We start from the raw sequence: 27,655 nt of genomic DNA, 5'->3' as shown, positions 1-27,655 counted from the left end.
TGAGGGTATTGGCGGCAAGCCTCTTTGGCTCAGGTGGCGGTTGGCATTGGAATGTGTTGTTGGTGTATGGAAGGGCAGGGTGTGGCCATCGCCTACTCCTTCACTTTATGGGTATTCTGTTAAAGGAATCTGGTGGTTGTAGATCCTGTCCGATGCCCTGCTAGTGGCTGGGGACCATGGCACGACCCCCGGTGACATCAGGGGAGAGCTTACAGTTGTATTTGCATCAACAGGTTCCCCCGACTGGTGGTTAACCCTTGTTACACTCACCCCTCCCTGAGGGGGTGGAGTCAAGCTCTGCTGTTTATCCAGTGCCTAAGCCAATACCTCTCACATGCTGTAATCAATAAAGTTGTGGCCTTTTCTAGCCCATTAACCTAATATAATGTGTCCTTGTGTCTTTCTTATCCCCAAGCGTGGAGGGGGGGCGGGTCTTTGAATCACAAACTGTTGGAACTGAGAGGATGTTGAAAAGCAGTTTGTGATAGGGCACTAGGTTCAGCTGTCCAAGCAAGAAAGTAATGAAAGCTCCTACATGGGCTAAAGCAATTCTTCAGATTCCAGCCAATGATCATCGCAAGGTAAGTAGTGATAGCTAGCAGAATAGGATGGATATATGGATAAGGATAATGCCATCTTGGCTAAGCAACTTGCAAGGGTGTGTAAGATTTTCCTCTGTCCTGCTCATTTGGATGAGAACTGCAAATACGCCTCAGTTCCGCACAACAGTGGCTTGTGCAGTTGTTCCCTGGAAGGCTATCTCTGGTTCATGACACATTCTGGTAATGACCTTGAATTCCACTTTTCCTATTCAGTGGCACACAATGGTAGAGGTTGGTCACCTTTCAGCAGCAGTGGTTGGTTCTGGTGGTACAGGTAGGGTATCTTTGCTCACCTGCCTTCTGAGGTACCACTGCCAATTCCTGAAAGGGAGGGGGAGGAGGCATGGGGAATATAGCTCAAATTTAGTGCCCATTTCCACGTTATTTGCTTCCAGAAAAAAATGCACCTGCAAATAACATAGAAATTAGTGCTAAACTTGCACTGTATTTCCAAACATGGTTTTTACATTGTGTGAAAACTCAACTATCATGTGGAAATTAACAGCTGAAAAAAGGTTGGGGAAAGGGAATAAACTGGTGTGTGAATACAGACCCAGTATCAAATCTATAACTTTATTGTACCACACAATTTAAGAGAGAGAGAGAGTATTTTGCTAGTGACTTCTGGTATCTTTGCCACACAGACAGGCAATTCAAATAACATTGTATCAAAACAACATTGGCTATAATCAGTATATGTTCGCTGCTAGGAAAGATTTTGTTGTTTAAAAAGAAATTACAGAAATTTCAGCTCCTGAGATCTAATTAAAATAATAACATGACATGTGTGTTCTTGGACTAGTGCCTTATGAATTGGCTGTTCTCTTTTTTCTCTGCCAAAACAATGTCATAGGAGCACACACTGCTAATTAGGAGAGGAGAAAACTGGCTTGAAATCAGCAGTCCTGTTGCCTTAACTTTTATGAAGGCGGGAAACATAGCTGGGTTTTAGCGGAATACCACTCAAACAGAAGCAGGGGTCAGTCACACAAGTGATATGATGCATAACTTTAATGAGCTGATATATCTTTTAGATTAATAAAATAGCTTGCCAACATTAGAAAATAAATTATATGTCCAGACAAGCTTGAAATGGTGAACTATATTACTTATAAACACTTCATAATCCTGTTTATTTATTTTTACAAAGTGGTGATATTTCGAAAGGTTATTTATCACATTAGACTAGATGAACTAAAGCAAACTCATTTCATCCTGTATAGAAGGTGGATTGTATGCTGCAGTGCTCTTTCCTAATCATCTGTCTATAGAATTCAGGGGATTATGCAGATAGTTTACAGATTTGTGCCAGGGGTGTAACCCAATCTAATCCATATTTGCTTGTGATCTTCTATCCAAACATGGCCCACCAGCCATTGATTGTCATTTTCTTCTTGACAGAAGGGGGAGTCTTCAATCTAGGTGGGTGTGATGCAGTTATACTTGAGAAGTCATTCTAGGACTTTGGGCCTTCCTGCCTCATTGCTCTAATGCAGGCATGTCCAACTCCCAAGAGAATGTGATCTACTCCCACTATAAAAAAAACTGGCAGTGATCTACCCATTAGATTAACCAAAGTTGTTGAGCTTTTTTTTTGGGGGGGGAGCCAATGTAAGGGACAAGCATGATGAAAGGAACTAAATACAGCATGTTTAGCTATGCTCCAAAGGTTCTGCTGTTCCTTCTGTCCCCAACATTGTTGTTTGCCCAGGGCTCTATATTGCCCAGGGAACTTCTCTGCCTAGAAAAGTCTCTTTGGTGCCGGCATTGTGCTGCAGACATGGCAACAAGGTGGGTGGGAGGGGCAGTGGAAGTTTGAAGGCAGGACTGAATGCATGACCCTGCATCCCTCTTCACTGTGCTGTGCCATCTATATGTGGTTATGATTTAGGAAAATGGAAGAGATTAAGCATTAGCCAATGTATAATGAGTGGGGCACTCCTTTGTTCATCTCAACAGAAGGTGATTGCACACCTTGTTAGACCTTGCAGGCTAACATTTACAAGCAAAACTGAGACTTTTGAGCCAATGCAATTGTGAAGGACCTTGACATGGAGGTGAGCTGGTGCTTTCTGGCAACATGGCAGGTCAATGAGGCACAGTGTTTAAGTCAGAAGAACCAAGGTGTTTCAGAGTCCCATTGAAAAAGTTCTGGAGTTAAGCACAGAATGAAGTGCTTAATTTCCACTGATACTACTAATGGAATTTAGGTGAGCCCAGTTTTTCAAAGATCACAGCTGCTGTAGTTGCAGGGGCACGGTTCAGATTTACAATACGGGGCCATTGTCATCATCTGCATAATCTATATTAATGGGTTTTGAAATTCCTCTTCCATTGTAAGGTAATGTATTATAAACAGAAGTCGTCGTTAGTTCTTCAAGGTAGGTTATCTTAAAGTGTCCGTGTTATTTTGTTGGAACTGAAAAGGTCACTCTGGGCCCATTCACCAATGGAACTCAAACCCCATACTTACGTATTTATTAAAGAGGAGAAATTAGAGTCTTCTGCCTTTCTCTGTTAGTTCAAGATAATAGGCAAGGACAATGAGAAGCAAGCATGTAATGGCTTTGGAATGAAGAGCTCCCATTCACAGAAGTTATTGTTCTCTCTCCTTAATAAAAAGTTATTATAGGAGCAGAATCATTAGTCAACTCAGACCTTGCTGCACAGTTGGCTAACTCATGCAGAGAACTGCTCGTGCAAGTAATCCACTCACGTGAACAGTGCAATGTTAGAAGAGCAAATTGTAATGAGATTGCCCCTTCTTTTCAGTGAATGGTATTCTCATGTCATCAGAACAAGGGACTACAATCTTAGAGGGGTTCAGTTTTTTATCCTTACAATGCCCACTCAAACAGACCACTCTAAAGAGTTATGTACAGATTTAGTATGTTAATAGGTTTTTGGAGCTTCTTCACAAAACTCTTCCAGCCCATGGCAGCTGCTGTTCTTGGATCAGGCTGCCTGACTCTGGGCTGATGATATGAAAACCAACATCACTGGATGAACACAGCATGGATTGGCGGCTTTTACCATCCAGTTCCAACTGCCTGAAATTTGAAAGGTGCAATCAAGCCCCCAAATCTGATCCACACTGAGTTAGCATGTGGATGACTTCTGAGGGTTGAAAGAACTGTGAAATGGGGGGCGGAGGGCGGGAACCACTTTGAATCTGATGCAACTGAAGGAAATATGATGCAAAATCTGGTGTAACTGAATAGTTTAATATAATTGCTGTTGTTTAAATAGAAATGATACTTACAAGTTGTTTTGTTGCAGCTGTTTGCGAGCTGAAATGCCAGTTTGGAGGGAGATGTGTCAGGCCAAATGTTTGTGCCTGTAGAAGTGGGCATGGTGGTTCAAACTGTGGAAAGAAGGTACAGTAGTACTTCTGTAATGTTGGTCCCCTATTCATAACATGGGGAAAGAACTATTGCAGAATGAACAAAACATTTTGGATGGTATCCAGCATTGTAGTTCCATTAGCATGAGGATTTATGTGTGTGCAATGGCACACACACCTCAGCCTCCACAGATCTCCTGTCAAGGATCTGGGAAAACCCTGGAACAGATTTAGGGTGTGCACAGGGAGGGGAGGGGGGCATTCCACTGTTCATCCAGAAGTCTTTGCACTAGCAGAACTACTTCCCTGGATACTACCCTTCATGTTTCCCTACATGTTTTTTCTTCTTAATATTTTTTATTTTAACCAGTCAGGCTTTGTGTGCCTCTTTCAATAACATGAAATCTCCTGAATCAAGCTTGACTATACGTTCAGCATCAGGGCAGAGAATCATAATGTTTTCTACTATGTTTGGATAATGTAGTACGATACACTATGACAGCCTTTTCACATTCAATATTCTGGAACTGAAGTCACATCTTTAAACTCAGAATTACAGTTATTGATGCATTTCATTGACAGTGACATTCTCCCAGGAAAATAAAACTTCTATATTGACATTGGCATGCAGCAGATGCAGATAAGATGAAGCAAGACTCATTGTAATTTTCAGACTGCACAAAAACTATTTAAACTGGTCAAGTGTAGCCAGCAGGGAAAATATACCTTGCATTTTCTGAAGTGCTCTATTTTATATCCTATTTTGACATCCTAGATTTCAGTGAGATAAACTGAAGCGATTGATTGTCTGTGTGTGTTTAAATTCAAAAGTTTTTATATATAGTTTTTTTCATGGTACAGTGAGAACTGACCTTTCTGTTATATCAAAACCAAAATTATCAGGTTTGTTTTCGAAACCATTGCTATGATTGCAAATGTGCAGTATGAGATCTGTCAATTCACAAATGAAGTGGAACTGTGCTGTACTTTGTATAAAATATCAAATCAAATGCTGAGCATCCATTATTCCTATCAGTGAACCATTGCACAGTAAATAGAATTTGGAGAAGCTTTAGCAGAAGCTTTAGAATATGAGAAATGCCATGCTACTGGGTCACTGCAGTGGTCACTAGCTCAGTTTATCTTGTCATCAACAGAAGTCAGTTCCAGAAAGAAGATTACAGCCCATTCCTAAGCACAGCTTACTTTGAACAAAGTCCAGCTGAATTTCAGTGAGATTATCTTCCTCGTAAGCATGTTCAGAATTGGCATCTAAAATGAAAAGTAAAAATAGCAGCAGGTATTATAATCCACCTAAATCCTAATATTAATGCTAGCTTCTGACCACTTGGGATTTAGCAGTTTGTCACATACACAAAAACTCTGTGTTCAATGCCCTGATCAGGCATATTATTCCCAAGTTCATCCAGCGTGAGAGGAGGCATTGGTGAAGCCACACTTTCAACATGGCTGTCTGCAAGGAGGGCCTTTTTGCTTACAAATGTATGTGTGAAAGCTTCCATCTGACCTGGAACCCTTGTATGTAACTATGATGTTCAAAGGCTTCCTCCCTGCAGACATTCACACTGTATCTGTAGATGCTAGAGTCTGGGGCTAATTGGTATAACACCAGTTCCCAGTTCATGTGTTGGATAAATTTGTGAGGAAACAAAATTCAGCACCTTGGTCATGCACTTTTGAGACAAGGAGCAAGTAGGTAACATGTATCTTTGAATTGTTCAACACTTTCTAAATCCAGCTGCAATTAGATGCAATTTATATTCACCTTCACATAGAAAGTACATTGAACTTGATGATTTCTCAGTAAACCTGCTTAAGATCATGCTCCTAAAATGCTCTTTGAAAGCAATGGGACTTAAGTGATCAGCAACTTGTTCTTTGCTTTGATGACATTTAGTCATAACTAATTTTAGCTGTATCGGAGCCATTGTTTATACAGTTCTTGCAATAATAGAATACTATTAGGTTCAAAAAAGACTACACAAATAGAGGACAGTTTTTATGTTGTGTTATATTTTTTCTTATAAGTCTCAGAAAAAAACATCTAGATGTGATAGGGAAAGCAAGCAAGTTCTCTTTAAAACAAGGTTTTGACTGAGCTTCCCTGGAATTCTGGCTTCTGAAACGCTTGATTTTTTGAAACACCCCTTCAACCTGGGTCAGAAAGCAGAGCCAAAAGTCTAGACAGGGGTGGGAAACCTGTGACCCTTCATCAGTTGTTGTTGGACTACAACTCCTAAAACCATCAGCCATTGGCCAACCAACCACATTTCTGATCTAATTTATCTCCTTTATGTACCAACCCTACCTAGTCAGCATCCTCTCAGAACTTGATTTTAGTACTTCATTGTTTTCTTTTCTCTTTCTCTCTCCTTGTCTTGATATCTTTTAGCAAGGGACACGGTCCATTACAAGTTGAGTGTGAGGAATTTCATATTACTGAAGTCCCCACAGCCAAGCCTTGTAATCAGGTTAGGGATGTGCCTGGCAGTGGAACAGAAGAGCCCATGGAAAACACCAAGACTCTTCCCAACTCTCTCTCCCACCACCAAATGGCAGGGATAAAGTATAATCACAGCCTGCCTTCCTCTAGGCCTTTCCTTCCAGGCTGTAAACACAGCATGACAGTGGAGTGCCTGACAATAGTGCAATCATGAGCTCTTGTCTCATCTCTTAGCTTCCTTCCCTAAGGGGGCAGTATTTAAATGACATGGGACTACGTGGCCTTGGTGCACACCCTGGGATGGTGGAGAGCCTAGCATGAGATTCAGCATGATGCCATCTTAGTAGAGTATGTCAGTTATCTCAATCCTCATAATGCCTGTCCATCACCAAAGGCAAAGTTTCTTTGTTTTTGTTTTTGTAGAGGAGAATGTGACCCTAAGAATATCTGTTTCCCTTCCCTCAATGAAGAGAGACTCACCGAGAATTTGGTTTGATTCAATTGCTTCATGTCATTAAGGAGATAGAAAATGTGAAGCCTGACAGAGTAGAAAATGTTTCATATACCACTGGTGAAATTCCTGCTTGTTGCTAATTGATGGCATGGAACAATTTCATATTTAGTTTGAGAGGGATATTTCCAGAAGCCTATCTGTGAGAGATAGTTAAGGAGTCATGGAGTTGTCCTAGCCTTCTGCTTTTGTTCAGTTTAAGTTGGTTGAAGTTAGCGCTGCTGCATTGGTATTGTTCATTCCTTTGCAGTTTTTGGATTGAATGGGGTACAGGTGTTCAACTCCTTCAATCTGGATTAGAAAAGCAGAGAGCCCCCACAATGGGAAATAGCCAATCTAGAGTTTTGGCCCTGACTTCTGTCCCAAGAGGGAGGAAATTTCCCAAAGGATTTATAATGGCCTCCAGAAAGCAGGGCTGAATGGGAATATGTGGCAAGAAATGTTCTTTTTACACTGAATTGGCTGAAGGACAAGGGCATGTGTAATTGCATCTTGGCACCTAAGTGAATCCCTGTCCCTCTTCTCATTTTAGCCTAGAAAAGGAAAAGTAATCACTGGATAGACAGGTTAGAAGATTGACTTCCTTCGCCTGAAACAAACCTCTGGTTTCATTGTCCAGTTAGTAGCACTAAAACATACACACACACAAACACAGCGTTTAGGTCTCTGCCAAATACTGGCTAATAAACTACAGGAGACAGGGATGATGAAAAAAATTAGTTTACATTTTAATGAGAAGCTACCTAATTTGCACTCCCCAAAATTATATGTATGCACTGGAATGCAACTATTCTTCAACGTTTTCACTTATCTGAAAATTGCAATGCAGTTCTCTAACTGAATAATGTATTTAGGAAAAGTGTGCATAAAAATGTATATATTAGTAAATATAACACAAAAATGCAGTATGGCTTTTGAAATGTGTGCATTAGAGAAATACACACTAATATGATGATGGTGTGTCAAACTGAGCCAAAGACTAGAAAAATGAGAAGCTGAGAAATACCAAAATGGACATCTTCATCCATCCTAGAGAAAGAAGGATGGCTTGCCTCAGTTATTCAATTGTTAGGGCAGAAATGTCGTTTTTATTTTTAACATTTTATGTAAGTTTCATTTTTTCAGGAAAGAAGGGGAGGGTTCTATAAAACTCTTATTTCTTTGCTTTCCTTTGTCCCCCCCTTCACATATTTCCATTTGACGAGATATTGAATTACATATTACAGACATGACAATGTGTGGCAGTGGTACTAGGATATATGTTGGAGGATAAAGAATTTGTAATAGTATGCCAAACTGCAATAAGACAGTCCTTGCAAGATTCTGATAATTTAGCAATTTTGAGGTAAACATGAAGACAAATGCCCTTGCTAGCTTCTAAAAATCTAAACCGACAGACAGAAAGACTTGCTCATGAAAGAAGAAGAAAACGCTAACAAGCTAAGAACATAGCTGTTTTGTGGGTAATAATACTGCTTCTGCAATCATTAGCAAAAAGTCAGATGGAATACAGAAATTTAATCAAACACAACTGATTTATGGAGTGTTTGTACCTGGAAGCTTTCTTGAAATTTGCAGCACTTTGCAGCTTAAGGTAGACATTCTACAAAGCCATGTATGAGCTTTTATGTTCTCTCACATTCTTCTCTAGAAAATGTATTGGGCCAAATCTAATGTAAGAGTTGCACTGGCAGCAGTAAGTCCAGTTTACTCACTAGGTGGCCTTTGGCAAGCCTGTCTCCCTCCCTCCCTCCCTCCCTCTCCACATCAGCTCCTCCCATCTGCAATATAAAGGACAATAATATTGACTTATCCCACCTGGGGCTGGGGAACCTCTGTGCCCTCCCCGAGTTTTAGTTGGGCACCGACTCCCATTAGTCCCCATTCCATCATGGGACAGGATGATGGAATTGCAGCTAGACAACATCCGGTGAATATCCCTGCTTTACAGAATTATTGTAAGAATTATAACTAGATAATGTATGTGTAGCATGTTGAATGCTTGAAAACCACATACAAACATTAAGTGTTCTTTATATTAAATATTTAATATGAATATTTAATATTCTTTATATTAAATCACAGGAAAACAGTTTGCACCATCAAATATTATATATCCAGGTTTGATACCAAAATACTACACTTGATAGTATCAAATATGGAGTATATGTGTGTCATGTCAGATGCAGAGAGATCCAGCAGTCCTCTTCTCTTAGAGATGAATAATCCTCCAACTCTTTTGTCCTGCACATTTAGTGGATTTCTAGGTCTCTTGTAGTCCTGCAAGACAAAAGCTCTTTCTGTCACCTAATATCATGTTTGGGGGACTGAGAAGATTTACTTCCACCCTTAAACTAAGATGCTTTTTACTGACAAACTTCCACAGCGTAGAAATGGGCTGAGCACATTCAAACTCATATAGGCAAGGTGTCAACAGTCTCACTGTGTCATATGAAAAATAGCAAATTGGTTTTGTAGACACTCCTGCTTTAGAGGAAAGAAATTTAATTCCAGCTTCAGAACTGTCAACCCCACTGCAAATAACAGAGTCAAAGCCAAACCATTTCAGCAATATAGTTATTTTCCTCTGTTGGAATGATGGAGGAGAAATCAGCCGTTGCTACATGATACCCTCGTGGGTGCGTGTTTTGGAAGCAGATCTGACACATTGTTCCACAATAAAGACAACCACTCCAGGTGAAATTATTGGACAATTATAACACTTGTTAGTTGCCTGCTTGGATCAAATTCTGAAATGTGGGGTAGTTGCAGTGTGGTCATAATTAAAGAGAAAAAAAGGGGGGTTAAGAAAAAACCAGACAGAAGCCATGCCATTACTACATTAGAATATTTCATACTTGTTTTGTGTCAATGTGGATGTAGGCCTGTTTTGTCACCTAATTCCTTCAGCAGCTGAATCCTCATTTCTGTTTCACAGCTCCCCATAGGATGAAGAAAACAGCAGAAGGACAATGAAGACATTCATTTTGATGCCAAAATGCTAAGACTCCCTCCTTTCTTTTAGAGTTGGCAGACAATGCACTATAGAAACATAGCTAAATTTCTGCCTCCACTCATGGCAAGCATTAAGTCATGTTGAGAAATTACTGATTCCAGAACATACTCGAACAGCTTTAGCTAGTTGCCTGTGTCACATTAGGTGACACCATTCTCAATCTCAATATATATATATATATATTGCAGCATAGTGCCAATACCTCAGTTACTCACTGACTGCAAGTGCCTATTTCAACTGTGACTTGCAGAGTGTTTTAGAAAGGCTGTCACTTTCTGCTAACTTTGGGTTATAAAGAGAAGCCAACATTGAGGATTTGGGGTGTACCCTAATCCATTTTTCTTGTTCTTCTTGTTTGCTCTGGCCTGCATTGCACACCTCCTGAATTCCAGTTTTACCTGTAAAATTTCTACAATTAACTCCAGAACAAGAGCATGCACCAATTCTCTTCAGTTTTACAAAAGAAAGCAGGTGAGATTGAAGTGAGTAGGAGACACACATGTAGGCCCCATCTCACTCCCATTGGAGTGAGTGGAGCCTGTGTGTACAGATTAAACCCATGTGAATTCAGGCAAACATCTAAACAGGACTTCTGTGTATCTTTAACACACTAGAACAAGCACATCAGCCTTGCTTTTTTTGCTGTGTTTTATCAATGGTGCACATGCACAATAGCAATACCAAGGGAGAAAACAAATATGAAGGAACTGAAAGCAGGGGCAAACTAAGTTCAGCATGGACTCAATTTAAACATAAAAGAACCCCCACATTGTCTTGGACTGTAAACTTTCTTGCTTGGCTTTCTTGGGTGCAGTGCTGGTGGAGCAATATCCCCTCTCTTCCTCCCTGCACTGTTCTGTGGGCTCTCCTAATCCCCCTGAGTCAATTTTGGGAGGCACGGGGGGGGGGGGGAGTTGCGCTAGCAGAAGTCCTTGCATGGGCTTACACTAATGGGAGTCGTTTGTTGAATCTGGCCAATGTGTTTTGGGGCAGTCACAAATAGAACCATAATGTGTGAACAATGCTTTTCATGAGTAACCTCACAACAGCAGCTTCTATGAATGCAGCAGTGTGCTGTTTAATCACAAGTGATCTATGGAACTGATGCCAAGATGCTGTGGCATTTTTGTGATAGGCTGGGTTGCTTCACACCAGCTGAGTAGACATTCCAACAGTGCTTTGGATCACAAGATACAGAATCTTTGCAGAAAATGGATGAGAATGTGTCCTTTTAATGCTAAGAAATTTATAATCATTAATGCAGATTATTTTCTTCTTAAAGTGTTTCAGTTCCTGTAGCTGTTAAGTATATTTCTTTGCATATTGCCACCTGCCTTTTCAATATGAGAACAATGTTTGTTTTGTACTACTTTTGCAAAGACTAAAATGTTTTATGTAATTGTACTCTTTTCTTTGAATAAATATTATTTTTGTCCCTCAACTTGCCTCCCCACCCCAGTTCTTTCTTTGTTCTCTTCTATTTTCATGAATTCTTGTCATATCTACAAAATTGTGCAGAGGGAAATATGAAACACAAAGGAACTCATGGCGCCAGCATATTAGAGAATGTTATTCTAGATAAATCTGTGATGTGCACATAGAAATACAATTGTTATTCTGGCCTCACTGACCTCCCATCCATGCTACATGAAGAGAGGACCTTTTACCGAAGGAGAATTCGGTAAAAACCCACACTTCTGTGGGTTGTCCAAAACTGGGAGATGGTGAGTTTGGAACTGAGTTTGAAACTTCAATTCAACGCTTCCAGGAAGGCACTAGAGCAGAAGGTTGGCAACAGATGAGTGTTGCAAGATTAAATTGATGGTAGCAATTATGTCTTTCTTCAACTACAGGGAGAATCAATAAAAAAGAAGCTATATTACCTTGCTTCCATTATGCCCATGATGGGCAGTGCTGATGAATAGGAAGTCCTTGCCAAGCTTGGATTTGGGACCTAAAGTAGATTTCATTCCCACAGTACATCTCACTAGTTAAGTTAATGTGCCTCATTGTTTGTATTTTAATATAGCAAAATTTAATCTCTGCTGGAGATGGGCTGGACAGAGAGAGATCATAAAGGAAGGATGGGAGAGACTGCCAAGGAACAGGCCAAACATTGACTTCCAAACTTATAGAAGCTTGTAATGTACTGATGGCGCTGCACAAATATGCCTTATCGCATTGCTCTTGGGAAGCTGTAGTTCATGCCACCACCTTTGGCAGAGAAAAAACTTGGAAAGTCAAGCACACACATTCACCTCTGCCAATAAAACACAAGGTTAAAGCAGGTTTTAGATCTTGATGAGGGATGGTAACTCCCCAAAGTGACTGCTAGAAGCAGTTAAGAGAAATCACCCAAACAGACAAAAGATACCAGCAGAATGCTGCAAGGTCTGATGGTCTGGTTACATAGCTCAGAGCAACCACTGAGCTATGTGTGAGTAGCATCAAAAAAAACTTCAGTGTATGTGTCCACTGTGCAGAATCTGTGTTGCTTATGTACAGTGGTACCTCGGGTTACAGACTCTTCAGGTTACAGACTCCGTTAACCCAGAAATAGTACCTCGGGTTAAGAACTTTGCTTCAGGATGAGAACAGAAATCGTGCAGCGGTGGTGCAGTGGCAGCAGGAGGCCCCATTAGCTAAGGTGGTCCTTCAGGTTAAGAACAGTTTCAGGTTAAGAACAGACCTCCAGAACAAATTAAGTTCTTAACCCAAGGTACCACTTAACCCAAGGTACCACAGCCTGACTGTGCATATCGGTACACTTCCCTTTCTTCTTTAAGTAGAATATTACTATACTTCACTGTTCTTATCATATATCCTCACAACAACATTCTGTGGCAGTTGGAAATAACTACAGCTATGCCAATGTTTTCACTGAAAGCTTCAGAGGTGATGCTGTTCTGTAGTTGGGATACCACCACAGAAAATGCCTTATTGCATGCTATGCCACCAGTCTGTGCCTTGAGACCCCAGGTTCTGCTTCTCTTCTGTATAATAAAACCGGGGGGGAGGCTGATTTCCAGGAGAGAGGCAGCAGAGGAGACAAGATATTCTTTTCCCACCTACTGCTTTCTTTCCAGAATAGCCCTTGCCTCAAGCTGGTTTTGTAAGCTGCGATCCCGTACCTGTACCCTGGACAGAAACATGGGTTTGGGGTTCCAGTAGGGAACAGAGAGGCATGGGAGAAAAGTTGTTGGAAGGGGAAGGACTTGGTACCCTTTCCTATTACTGCCACTTCTCCCTTTAAAATAATTCCCCCTTCACTATGTTTCAGAGGGAAAGCAGATTTGAAGACATAAACTAGTGTTGGGATTTTCTTTTCTGTGCCAGGATTTCAAAGCTGAACATACGTAACTAAAGATTGTTGCTGGATTAAAAAAAACCCAGCTTCACAGCTCTACACATCTAAGAAAGGACATATCTAGGCATATAGACTACATCTCAGTGTTGAGACTGTCAGCAGTGACATGTCTTTTGTACACTTATCATTATATTCCTCCTGCAGATGCCCTTTTGCTGTGAAAACCTCCTGCCCTCTTCTCCATTTGCTTATCATTTTCACCTCAGGTCTATTATATCCAGATTAGGCAGTAAGCAATTCTTTTAGCCTTTGGAGCTGTAAATAAATGATACCTATGCTGAAAATATTTTATATTACATCTCAGCAATACTTTACAGCAATTCCCAAAATAACGCAACAATATATAATACACCTTAGAATTTTTCTGATTTAGCTGTGTGAAAATGCTGAATTATTATTATCAGCTGGTGCCATTTTAATCTTGGTGAAGAATGGATCTAACTATCTTCATTGCTTATTCTATGTTGCCCATATATTCAAAAGTCTGATGGTCCAACTATGTACAAACCTCTTTCTTCTTTAGATATAATAATGCTATGTTTTACTGTCCTTCTCATATACCCTCACAAAAGCCAAATGCAGTTAATCTTTAACCTCAATGAACTTCATGACAGAGTAACATTTTCAATGAGCATAGCTAGCTATAGTCTATTTTTCTTTAAAACCCACACAGAAATGTGTACAAGGATACCAGCTTTCCCTCAACTAATGTTTTATTTAAAACACCACATGTATATATTTGGAAGCCAATGCAAACCACACTACTATGAATATAAATTAACTCCTGAGACAGTGAGAACAGATCAAGTAAAGAAGAAGGAAATAGCGACAAAAGCATTGCATGGAGGTGTTAATAGAACATCTTGACTCCATGACAAGAGAACAAAAATGGAATTAGGTGTGGCACAACTGCAACAAAATCAGCCATGGTCACTTGCATTGTAGTACCTGAAAACAAAAAGAGAGAGAGGGAGCAAGGAAGAGACTGTCCTTGTTCTTCTCACTTTTGATATCATATATTCCAGAAGGTAAAGGACCAAACTATCCAAGAGAGTTTCTGAGAAATGCATAAAAGCCAACATCGGGGAGGGAAACAACTTCCATATTTCACATGAAAGTCATAAGAATGCAACCAAGCGAATGGAAATTTACATTAGAATAAATCATTGTTCATAATTGCCATGTAATTGAAGCCTTTCACAAATTCAGAATGTGCAATACAAAGGACATGTCCTCCCTGGAGAAAGAGCTAGGAATTCAAATCAAGCATCTGGATGTTGCAAAACTAAATGAACAATGCAACAAGGAAATAATCTATGGACACACTTGGAAAAGAAATCTCCCTTCTTATCTGCATTGAAAAGTATAACCTGCAAGCAACAGTCCAGTCCAGAGAACTAATCTTGCTCTAACACCTGCAGTGGTAAGAAGGTTAATCCAGTCATCATGGCCATTCAGTATTTGGCTTCCTGCTTAAAACCTACTCCACTGGGTCCACTGAAAACTAAGCTGCAGGATAATATAATGAAAAGATAATAAATTTGGGCTTAATTCAAACACGAGACCTACCAAACAGCTTCTGCCTCTTTGCCAGTTCCCCACCTGAATTTGCCAGGAAATTCGCTTATCTCAGAGCCAAACTAATGGATGTTTCTTTATTGAGGGCAGCTCAGCTCTGTTTAGCACAAAAGAAGTGAACATCAGGGAAATGGTTGGTGGACTATTGCTTCCAAATGGACTACCACTCCCATTATCCTTGACCACCATGTTGGTAGCTATCACTTACTGCTGCTTTCTCCACAGCTAGTTTTATAACCTCCATGTCTTCTCTTACTTGCCTTTTCTCTAAACTAAAAAGGCCCAGATGTTGTAGTACTTCTTTATTTGGTCCACCCCTTTGATCATTCTGATTGCCATTTTCTGAACCTCTTTCGGTTCTACAAGATACTTTCTCAGATGAGGTGACTATAACTGTACCTGGTTTTTATAAGTGCAGTACAAAAAAGCAAGGCAGTCAAGTTTGCTGATGACCCCAAATTTCTCCAACTATGCACATTTTTGCATGCAAGTTTCCCTAATATAACATTTTTGCAAAGCAATTCTCACTGATATACCATATTTTTGTAAGTTCCTTTCACTAATATATGCATTTCTAGACACACTTTACCCTAGTATATTCATTTTTGTGCATATTACTTGGCTGGATGTTGCAAAATTCAGAGTAGTGTGAATTTATGAAGCATGGCTGTGTTTCAGTTGCGTATTGTTTTGGAAAGTATGAATTAGGTAGATTCACCTTTCAATGTCAACTGAATTGAATTTCTTCCCCAATTCTAGGAGTCAGAAACCTTTATCAATATACTGCAAATCAAAGATCATTAGATCATAATCTACCTTCCGCCAATCCTTGGCTTACACTAACTGACAAGCAGTTCATTGGCAGAGCACATGTTCTACGTGGCATTCAATCCTTGGCATCTATTACTATTACTAATTTATTTTATTTATAGCCTGTCTGTTTTCCAGAACCAGAGGTCAAGGCAGCTCACAAAATTTGAAACAAACACGAACAATACACAGAAAACTAAAAAAACAGATAAAATATCATTGTTACAAATTAATTAAGCTACAATAGAATTAAAATGATATAAAAACAGATATATTAAAATAAGGGTAGTAAAAACAGCACAGCACTGTTAAAATCCCTTTCCTTAAATGCTGGAATAAAACAAAAGCTTGCAGGAATAAAACAGTCTTCACCTGCTGCTGAAAGGATCCTGGAGTCTTCCCTACCCCTTTTAGAACTGCCAAGTTTTCAATGCCAGGTAGAGCATGTGATCTACCAATGATCTATGACCCTTGCCTACAAAAAAAGTACAGTCTCCCGTTCCCCTCCAGCAAGAAGCAGTGGTGGAGGAAGCCGCTCAGGTGCCTGTGGTGGCACACCCAGGGGTGGGACAAGCTGCGGGTGGGGCGGGACAAGCCACCCATAGGGGCAGGGCACACTGCAGGGCCTCCGGAGTCTGCCTGCCTCCTCCCACTCAGCCGCCCTACAGCTGAGGGGGAGGCAGCAGGCGGACCATTTGGAGCAGAGCGGAGCCTGCGGAAGCCCAAGCCACCGCATCGTTCCCAGGAGAGACGTGTGGCTCGGGCGCACTGCAGCCAGGCCTCATGGTGAGTGCCGCCCGGTGATTTGTCACCCCCCTCAGTGGTGACACCCGGGGCGGCCTGCCCCCACCGCACCCTCCTTCCTCTGCCCCTGGCAAGAAGAGTCCTACCAGAGGCTTGAACCCACAGGTGCACAAAGACCACACCATTCTCTCATCAGCTGAGAAGGCAACTAACCTTATTTCGGTATAGGCTGGTATTACAGAAGAGTCCTGGCTTTACCTCCCTCTGAATTGCTTTCTATTCAACATTTCTTTACCCAGCCAAGAAAAGAAACAATAACTATGAAATAATTAAGCTGCTGTTGCTACCATTTGAAGAGGAAGAAAGATTGTTATTGCTGTCACTACTTCAGCTGAAATATAAATACTTGAGAGGCATATGGATACCATAATGATGAGAGCTATTGATAAGTGGATACGGCTTTTTTGAAAACTGTGGCTATGAATTGAGAAGGCCTGTGGCACAGGATGATTAGTTACCCAGATAAACGCAGCATATGTTAAAGGATATGTTTTTGTTGGTTGTAAAGTAAGACAAAATGTCTGTATTTAAACAAGTAAAAAGCAGAGATAGCGGCTGGTACCATATATCTTACATACAACAGATAGAAAGAAAGAAAAACATTTCAATGATTTTTCTTTCTGGAAAAAGAACTGGTGGAGGGGGAGTGACTGGCAGGCAAGGAAAGAAAAATAAGCTAAAGGGGGGAAGATTCCCAAGGCCAGCTGCCATCACATTGGCAACCCACTTTATCAACATCATTGTGTGGTGGTGGTAGTGGTGATGATGTATCTGATCTATGAAAGCATATGCCATGAATAAATTTCTGTTAGTGTTTAAGGTGTCACAAGATTGTTGATTGTTATTCCTGGAAGGGACCAACATATCTGGATGATAATACTAGTTGTAGCAGTAGTAGTAGTAAGAATAATAATAATGTTTTCAATAATAATAATAAGCACACACATAAGACGTCTTGCATAAAAACAACACAGTGCAAAGTAAGCTTAAAATGTAAAATAAAATTAACCCAAAGATGCTGATTAATTTTCATAAGGCCCCTTTTTCTTTCTTTTTTTTAAAAAGCCCACAAGCTGATGTGGAAATGTGGAGAACTGAAAAATATTGGAAAAATAAGAAACTGAAATTCACAATTTTGTCTGTCCTGACTCAACATCTCACCTAAGGAGCCATTAACTTCCTTGCTTCCCCCAACATTGACCTCTTGATTAACCCATCAAGGGCAAGAGAAGACATTCTGGTTGGGGAGTCCTTGCACAGAGCCGCAGTCACAACACAACATGAGCAAATTATATTATATATATAATATTCTATATATATATTATAATTATATAGGGATAATTCATCAAAGGAGGCCTCCCTGATTTTACAGTCGTTGATACAATGATTGTTATGTTGGCCATCCAAGCAAGGCAAGACCTGCCAGGGTGTGGGATGAAGCAACTTGCCTCAGGTAGCACCATGGGGAAGATAGATGACAGTAGGGATTGGTGTCTAAAGACTAAACATTTGCCCTACGGGAAGGAGGCACGGGCTCTGCTTCAGGCAAAATGTATTGTGCCAGCAATGCACTCAGGTGGCAGTTCTAACTGCAGCTGTATGGAGAACATAACACTAACCCGTTTCAGCTGCTCCTTCCCAGCAGTGATTCACATGATGGCACTTTTTCAGTCACTGTGGTCACACAAGTCTCCACCAGGAAGAACTGTTAGTGTAGCCAGATAACGGCCAGCTCAAACATTTCCTCCTCCATGTTGCTGGAGTCACTCCATGTGGAGAAACTTTCAACCATCTGGATGGCTGTTTGTCACCAGACAATAGTTATAGATGAAAATGTTTAAATTTGCTGAATTGAAGCCCAAGGAAAATAACACTGAATCTAATCCACATAATATTCTGTCCTGGAACAGTCACATCTCCTGTTCCTTCCACTCCTGAAGTATATAACATGTTTCCCTCGTACTAGCAACATACTGATATATGTAATTTAATTCCTTTAAATTTTCTTATTGCCTCAAAAACGCCTTTAAATCTGAAGACAGGTCAAGAGTGTTCCTTTCCAAAGGAGAACAACAGCACATGAAGGTCTCCCTGGAAGAACTCTCATTACACAGAGAGGAGTGGCCACTGGGGTTAATGCTGTGATTCATTCAGCCAAGCGCTAAAGAACCGAGATTAACTAGTGCTGGCGCTTACAATGCAAGAAACAATATGAGTGGCACAAGCATTCTGTGGGCTGAATCGAGTGTTTGACACAAAAGGACTGACAAAGATTTCTTCTCAGAGAGAGATAATTAGGGGGCATTCAACAAGCACATGTTTGCCTTTATGTGGACATAAAGAAGTGTATATTTCTATGGGCTGTTATTGCAGTTTTTAAGCATTTCATTCTGGAGAAGTATCTGCGCTGAAGTCAGCATGGGAGCTAGTGACTTGAATACTGCCGCTGAAGTCACCATGAGAGCCTTTTAGCCCATCCTAGCACTCAAGTTGAGGGTGGGCCAGCAAAATAGAAAATTTATATAAAATGTTTCTGTGGCATGGGGGTGGGGGAGAGGGAAGAGAGCTCTAGAAGCTCATTTGTCAGTTGAGTCTATAATGTGTAATTCTGTTTATTTTTATTGATAACAAGATTTCTCCTCTGCCTTTCTAGTGCTTACAAACTGCTCAGTGTGACTTGCGATGATCGAAACCAACTATAAAGTACGATATCCCCAAAATATGATATAATAAAAGCAGAGACAAGTGCAGCAGATAACACAGAGGGAAATGATAAAAAAAAATATCTTCTAATCTGGACAGAAAGTTTTTTGCCATATGGTGAGCAGGCAACTCAGCCCCACAGGTGAAAGGATCCCCCACTTTAGAGGCAGACACAGAGAAGGGCCTGTCTCTCAGCTGAGCCACCACCATAATCAGGACATAGAGAAAGGGCTCTCCACCAGATCTTAGGGCATAGGCAGGCTGCTATGGGAGAAGGGTATCTTAAAGATTGGGCTTTAAAAGTCGTCACCAACACTTTGTAATTTTCAGGAAGATCTATGGCCCTTAACATTAATACATTACAGTGGTACCTCGGGTTACAAACACCTCTGGTTACGAACACTTCGGGTTACAGACTCTGCTAACCCAGAAGTAGTACCTCAGGTTAAGAACTTTACCTCAGGATGAGAATAGAAATCATGTGGCGGCAGCAGAAATTAGCTAAAGTGGTACCTCAGGTTAAGAATGGTTTTAGATTAAGAACAGACCTCCGGAATGAATTAAGTTTGTAACCAGAGGTACCACTGTATTTAAATTTTCTATAAAGCAACAATGTCTGTACATGAATATTAGTATAAAATACATTGTGATAAATTTGGGAAGACTGGTTTTTTAAAATAAATAAATGGTGACATATGGAAAGGGATTCCACACATTGGATACTTCTTTATATAGTGTATAAAATACTTTTTTGGATACATCTGGATAACCCAGTTATTTATTTACTTATTTTTTTGTATGAACAGGGATTCTTTAAATTGCATATTTCCTATTAGTACACTACCACCAAGTACAAAATGCCTTCAGATACATTTGAGCAGCCTGAAATATTTCATTATTTGGAATGAACAGGGATTCCACAAATGGTACACTTTATACGTCTGCAGAGTCCAGCACTTTCAAATATCGCAGGGACACAAGTTAAGGAAAATTGTCTAACAGCATAGTCTCATTAAGGCAATTTGCTATTTCATTTGGCAGCAGAACATAATTTTCCAAGGAAATGGCTTCTGGTTACTCAACTCTGCAGGAGATCAAAGAAGAAATGGCCTGAAATCTTGCAAGGAACATTAAAGGAAAGGATGATGAGACTCTCTATCTACACTACTCTGGCATCATTCTCAACACAAGCAATCTATTAAACGTGGAGGCTAGTGTAAATCAGAAGGACTTTGCTGGACATTTAAAGCTCTGCCATTAAAAAGATTCTGAGCATCTTGTAAATATGTTGTATATCATCACATACTCCTATCAAAGCTATTCTCACCACTTGCCAGCAAACATAGCTTATGGCAAGATGGCTGATTCACCACATAGGCAATAGGTATAAGCTGGTAAGCGATACCAACATTAGCAAGAATCAGTCAAAACTTATAGATTAACTGTCTCAGTAGCTTCGTATAAATATTAAAAAGCACATTACTAGCACTGATCATGGCTGAATGAGTACACAAGCAGAATAGTTCAAATACTTCTTATCGCTGAAGGTGAATTACCAGCACAGCTAAGGATGTTTTTATGGTAACACTGGGCTTGGATATACAGTCATAACTCAGGTTACAGATGCTTCAGGTTGTGTTTTTTTGGGTTACGGACCCGCCGAAACCCGGAAGTACCGGAACAGGTTACTTCCGGGTTTCAGCAGTCGCGCATGCACAGAAGTGCCAAATCAGAACCTGTGTGTGTGCAGATGTGCCGCTGTGGGTTGCGAATGCTGCGGGTTGTGAGCATGCATCCCGCATGGATCACGTTTGCAACCCGAGCGTCCACTGTATGTGTATACCAGCTCTGTGTTCCTCCCATGCAAATTATACTAAGTAGTAAATGGTAGAATGTAGCTTTGGTGCTATTTAATCTTTAAAAAACCATCTAGGAATTTCCCTGTAATATTTTTATAACCCTGTAGAAAATACACCCATGGTGACCAAAACTGCTTCATATTGTTCTTCTCCTTATTTCGTCCTAGGTATAGCCAATTGTTTCTCCGTCTTTCTCTACCTCAAACACAACTCACTGGTTTTCATGGCAGAAGCCTTCATTCACATTTTCTTATAAGCATTTCTTTTGGCAAGCTCAATCAAGCGGAGCCAAGATAAATAACTAGTCTTCTGGAACCTAGAGTGATTTGGGCCACAACATTTACCACCAGAATGGTCTGCTCCTAAGAACCTATTCTGTGAAGAAGAAGAAAAAGAAGAAGAGGAGGAGGAGGAGTTTGGACTTGATATCCCGCCTTTCACTCCACTTAAGGAGTCTCAAAGCGGCTAACAATCTCCTTTCCCTTCCTCCCCCACAACAAACACTCTGTGAGATGAGTGAGGCTGAGAGACTTCAGAGAAGTGTGACTAGCCCAAGGTCACCCAGCAGCTGGATGTGGAGGAGCAGGGAAGCGAACCCGGTTCACCAGAATACGAGTCCACCACTCTTAACGACTACAGCACACTGCCTCATAAAGTTGAATAAGGCAGTGGTGGTATCTGTCGGGGGGGGGAGTTTGCTGCTACAAACCGTGCAGTACTTTAAACATCCCCACTGCACCATAGGAACCAAACCAGTGCCAATAGAGCACTGAAAATGCAAGATGTAAATGTACAAACTACTCTTATCCTCTGATCCCCCAAAGATTGGTTATGCCCCTGCCCAGAGCAAAATTTGGAACCTTCTAGAGTGAGGCAATGGGTGAGAGATTAAAACCCCTCTCACCCAGTAGGTGAGAGATTAAAACTCAGCCTTCAAGGCACATGCTCAGAAGGGCAAGCACCCATCTTCTTGCCAAGTTCTTTCTTGGCCACTGCAAACGGTGGCATCATTTGAACTTTTTCTCTGCTTCGGTTCCTTTGTGGAAAGACTGAGTTGGGCCTTTACCCTCTCGCCTCTTATTTTCTTAAGACTTCTCTTTCTTTAATTTTGCATTTCATCTTACCACAGTGAACTCAGTGCCTTTTAAACCCTACCTGCAACTTTTAAAAGGAATCCATTAGTTTTCAGTTGGATTTAGAGATCATATTCAATCTCGAATGCTTTGAAAGTATGTTGCCACAACAAGTGAGGCATTTCAATTAGCTAGGATGCTAGACACATTTCAAAATAAAGCATCAGTTTTATAACTACTAGTGCCAATTGCCAGAAGCAAAGAGAATCCCAAACAGTAGGTTATTCTACTATGTTTGAAATGACAACTTTTACATTTGTATTTAAGCAAGTAACATATGGTAAAAATGTTACCTTGACAGAATTTGAAACATCACACCTGGTTGAATTTTAACATATTAGGAATTTACTACTATATGTGAATACATATGTTTCATACCAATTGCTTTACTAATATTGGCACTTTATAAAATAAAAAAGCCCTGGATACAGAACTAAAGATACAGAGACCAACTTCACTAGTGGTTTAATTTCCCTCAGTCATACAGAGTGGCAATGTCACAATTTGTGAGACACACCAAGCCAAACGTAGCCATCTAAGCTCTGCATAATGGGCCAGTCTTTACTGACCCAGGTAGGCAGCAAAAATAGGGCAATCATAGAGCCCTGTTCAGCCATATGACCATATACATTCAGCATGATCTGTTGGAAGTTGTGGGGGCCTACTCAAGTTCTTACATCTGGTAATATGTCACTGCCAGTTATATCACTTGTTCAATTTTTTTCCAGTTCTCCAACCTGGGAAAGCACTTTGTTCCTTACCACAGATTGCTGTTCTGAGCCATTTAGGTTCTCTCTGGACATACAATTGCAGGGAATGGAAATAATGTACAGGGTAGAGTCCCATAATTCAGTGGGGAAATGCAGCTGCTGTCATTTAGTTGTGGATGCACAGAAGAGGCAGTAAAATCAAGTGCAGTGATTTCTGAGAGAAGTATATATTGTAAAAGCAGAATACTGACATATTCATATTTCATAACTTACTTCCCATCCCACTGTGTATTGTATAAGTCAGCCCACTGAAGTATATATTTCCTAAGATGGCTGTTAACATTTAGTAAACATGAATTCCAGCTGCAAGAAATGCTCTACCTTCATCTCAGAGAGAGCTGGGATATTTTCTAGTGATCTTTCTGGATGACATGAAGCACCTGCCATATTACAGCTGTAGCTTAATGCAGAGTGTTTGTGTGTCACTACCCTCTGGTGGCTGATTCGGAGTCCTGAAACTGAAGGAACTTAACACAGGGCCAAACTAGATGTCATGGTATCAGATCTGTCTCTTTTAACGGGTGTCTCCTCTCCACTGTATAAAAAACATGGCATTGAAGGTAGGACAATTCAGTGATGCAGAAGCTGCTTTGAATGCAAAAGATCTCAGGTTCAGTCCCTTGGACCTAGGGATGTAGGTAGTGTAGACAATACAAAGCAAGATGGACCCAGTACCAGGCATCTTTCTCTTGTTAGGATTTCCCTCAGAACTCCCTCAAAAGGTAGAGAGCCCAGTTTCACAGAACTGACCCACAAGGGATCTTTGTTTATGGTGTATAAATTCAGGCAAGCCCTATGTAAAACAATAGAATGCTTTTATTCAAATCCTATACAACAAACTTGGGGGGGTGGTTACTTCACTTCAACTATGCTTTATGCATGTACACAGGAAAGGGACACAAACTAACAATAAGTTTATATATATGCCCACACCTAAACAGAGCTAGAACAGGGCCGGGGAACCTTTATCAGGTTAGGCTGTGTTTCCTTCTGGGCAAGATTCAAGGACCAAATGCCAGAGACATTCCAGAGACAAAAGTGGGAGGACCAAGGAATGTAAATTTTACCTATGTGTTGTTGTTTAGTCGTTTAGTCTTGTCCGACTCTTCGTGAACCCATGGACCAGAGCACGCCAGGCACTCCTGTCTTCCACTGCCTCCCGCAGTTTCGTCAAACACATGCTGGTAGCTTCGAGAACACTGTCCAACCATCTCGTCCCCTGTTATCCCCTTCTCCTTGTGCCCTCAATCTTTCCCAACATTATGGTCTTTTCCAGGGAGTCTTCTATTCTCATGAGGTGGCCAAAGTATTGGAGCCTCAGCTTCACAATCTGTACTTCCAGTGAGGACTCAGGGCCGATTTCCTTCAGAATGGATTGGTTTGATCTTCTTGCAGTCCATGGGACTCTCAAGAGTCTCCTCCAGCACCATAATTCAAAAGCATCAATTCTTCGGCCATCAGCCTTCTTTATGGTGCAACTCTCACTTCCATACAACACTACTGGGAAAACCATAGCTTTAACTATACAGACCTTTGTTGGCAAGGTGATGTCTCTGCTTTTTAAGATGCTGTCTAGGTTTGTACAGGTTGTTGTTTAGTTGTTTAGTCATGTCTGACTCTTCGTGACCCCATGGACCAGAGAATGTCAGGCACTCCTGTCTTCCACTGCCTCCCGCAGTTTGGTCAGACTCATGCTGGTAGCTTCGAGAACACTGTCCAACCATCTCGTCCTCTGTCATCCCCTTTTTCTTGTGCCCTCAATCTTTCCCAACATCAGGGCCTTTTCCAGGGAGTCTTCTCTTCTCATGAGGTGGCCAAAGTATTGGAGCCTCAGCTTCACAATCTGTACTTCCAGTGAGCACTCAGGGCTGATTTCCTTAAGAATGGATAGGTTTGTTCTTCTTGCAGTCCATGGGACTCTCAAGAGTCTCCTACAGCACCATAAGTCAAAAGCATCAATTCTTCGGCAATCAGGCTTCTTTATGGTCCAGCTCTCACTTCCATACATCACTACTGGGAAAACCATGGCTTTAACTATACGGACCTTTGTTGGCAAGGTGATGTCTCTACTTTTTAAGATGCTGTCTAGGTTTGTCATTGCTTTTCTCCCAAGAAGCAGGCATCTTTTAATTTCGTGGCTGCTGTCACCATCTGCAGTGATCATGGAGCCCAAGAAAGTAAAATCTCTCACTGCCTCCATTTCTTCCCCTTCTATTTGCCAGGAGGTGATGGGACCAGTGGCCATGATGTTCGTTTTTTTGATGTTGAGCTTCAGACCATATTTTGCGCTCTCCTCTTTCACCCTCATTAAAAGGTTCTTTAATTCCTCCTCACTTTCTGCCATCAAGGTTGTGTCATCTGCATATCTGAGGATGTTGATATTTCTTCCAGCAATCTTAATTCCGGCTAGGGATTCATCCAGCCCAGCCTTTCGCATGATGAATTCTGCATATAAGTTAAATAAGCAGGGAGACAATATACAGCCTTGTCATACTCCTTTCCCAATTTTGAACCAATCAGTTCTTCCATATCCAGTTCTAACTGTAGCTTCTTGTCCCACGTAGAGATTTCTCAGGAGACAGATGAGGTGATCAGGCACTCCCATTTCTTTAAGAACTTGCCACAGGTTTATTTCTACACTCCCTCATTGGGTTCATCTGACCAAACCTTCTTTGTTTCTGGTACGAGGTATTCAGCCTCAACCATAACAAATGTGGGATCACCACAAATATGCTGTAAAATCTTTTTTTTTTTTTTTTTTTGCAGAAATGTTAAGTGTAGGATGCAACACAAGGACAAGTGATGTGCAGAGCAAAGTTACGCATATTACTCACTCTGTTGCTCCCTAGTAAGTGTACCTAAGTGTATATCTGCAGTGTATCATTAGCTGAATACAGCTTGTTATATATGTTTCCTTTTTATTTTGACACTGCCTGTCTATTGATGCTAACCTCTGCCTGCTCTTACACATAAAAGCCTAATTACTCTGCTTCTCATGGTGTGAGTATGTAGACGGGATTGGAGTGCAAGCCTGCTTATATTCAAAATTTCGCTCTTAACTAACTTAGGTCAAAACGTTCAGGTAGTGCCTGGGAAAACTGATACAATGGATGAGAACTTGATAAATATCCCAGGCCTCACATCTCTTTCTTTCAAAAGGGAGCATGTCGAATTTTGACAATTTTAGAAGAAATCAGCCACATGGCCTGACCATAGACCAGAGGGGGCTGACTCCTAGTTCTGAGACCTGATCAGACCCATCAAGCACATTTTGCTGCCCCCTCCCAACCCAACCTATCTGAGAGGGAGCAATAACAATCTCCTCAGCTTATCATCATCATCACCACAGAGAACATGTAATACAGTTGCACTATAAAATCGTAACAGCAAACTAGTATACCAAATTACAATCTGGCTTCACTGAATATCAGATGGTATTTAAATACCCCTGCTATAAGCTGGAGAGATATGGGAATATTCTTCCCTGTGGATTTATTCAAAGAAGAGAAACCAATCTGCATCAAAATTATCAAATGTATCATCTTCTCAGAGGACCCGTCTGTGTCTGGAGGTTGCTATGTCTGGCTCTATGACAGGCCCTAATTTAACCCTCCGTTGATACATTTGACTGTAGCAATTGGGCCTGGGGGTCAAATATACCCCAAGAATGCCATATAAATTAAATATTAGCATGACACCATTTGCAAGTTTTTAAAAAACCATGCTCTCCTTTTCCAGTAAAACAGTGTAGTTGCTCATTGTTTGTTTTGTCATTCTTCTACCCCAGCCTTCCTTTTGCAAGGGAGCTCAGGGCAGCTTACAATCAAAGCAATAAGTACCATATATTTCGCACCATAGGACGCACTTTTTCCCTCCTAAAAAGCAAGGGAAAATGTGTGTGCGTCCTATGGAGCGAATGCAGGCTTTCGCTGAAGCCTGGAAAGTGAGAGGGGTCGGTGCGCACTGACCCCTCTCGCTCTCCAGGCTTCAGGAAGCTATCCGCTAGCCGTGGGAGACCCAGCTCTCCCACGGCTAGCGGAGCGCTGCATTAATCCCGAAGCTTGGGGCGTGCGGAGCTCAGCGCCCCCAAGCTTCTGGGTGCCGGCAAGGTCTCCGCTAGCCGTCTAGACCTTGCCGGCACCCAGAAGCTTGGGGCGCGCTGAGCTCCGCAGCCCCAAGCTTCAGGATTAGCGCTCCGCTAGCCGTGTCTAGGCTGCGGATAGCAGCCTTCTTCCCGGAGCGTCGGGCGCCCTGAAAGCAGAGCGCCCGGCGCTTCGGGAACACATCCGCAGCGTGGGGACCCTTGCAGGAGTTCTCCGCAGGGCTCCCCACGCTGCGGATAACAGCCTGCTTCCCGGAGCGTCGGGCGCCCTGAAAGCAGAGCGCCCGGCACTTCGGGAACACATCCGCAGCCTAGGCAACCCTGCAGGAGGTCCCGCAGGGATGTCTAGGCTGCGGATAGCAGCCTGCTTCCCGGAGCATCGGGCGCCCTGAAAGCAGAGCGCCCGGCGCTTCGGGAACACATCCGCAGCGTGGGGAGCCTTGCAGGAGTTCCCCGCAGGGCTCCCCACGCTGCGGATAGCAGCCTGCCGCCCGGCGCGAGGGACGCCCTGAAGCAGAGCGCCCCTCGCGCCAGGCAGAGATCCGCAGGGTGGGGAGCCCTGCAGGAGTTCCCCGCAGGGCTCCCCACGCTGC

The 27,655-nt window shown here is 41.6% G+C and overlaps 1 protein-coding gene across 1 annotated transcript in view; it reads left to right on the top strand.

Annotated features, from left to right (window-relative positions):
* LOC128422168 (von Willebrand factor D and EGF domain-containing protein-like) overlaps window positions 1-10,445 on the top strand; it is a 205,846-nt gene extending 195,401 nt beyond the window's left edge. Inside the window, exons 29-30 of the mRNA XM_053405830.1 lie at window positions 3,882-3,979; window positions 9,859-10,445. Coding sequence (XP_053261805.1) covers window positions 3,882-3,979; window positions 9,859-9,873 — 113 coding nt within the window. The 3' untranslated portion in view covers window positions 9,874-10,445. The remainder of the gene's footprint in view (window positions 1-3,881; window positions 3,980-9,858) is intronic.
* Window positions 10,446-27,655: the final 17,210 nt, after the last annotated feature.

This window comes from Podarcis raffonei, chromosome 1 (genome assembly GCF_027172205.1).
Source record: "Podarcis raffonei isolate rPodRaf1 chromosome 1, rPodRaf1.pri, whole genome shotgun sequence".
Taxonomy (NCBI): Eukaryota; Metazoa; Chordata; class Lepidosauria; order Squamata; family Lacertidae; genus Podarcis; species Podarcis raffonei.
The sequence above is the reverse complement of the archived record's forward strand: the minus strand, read 5'-3'. Positions and strand labels throughout refer to the sequence as shown.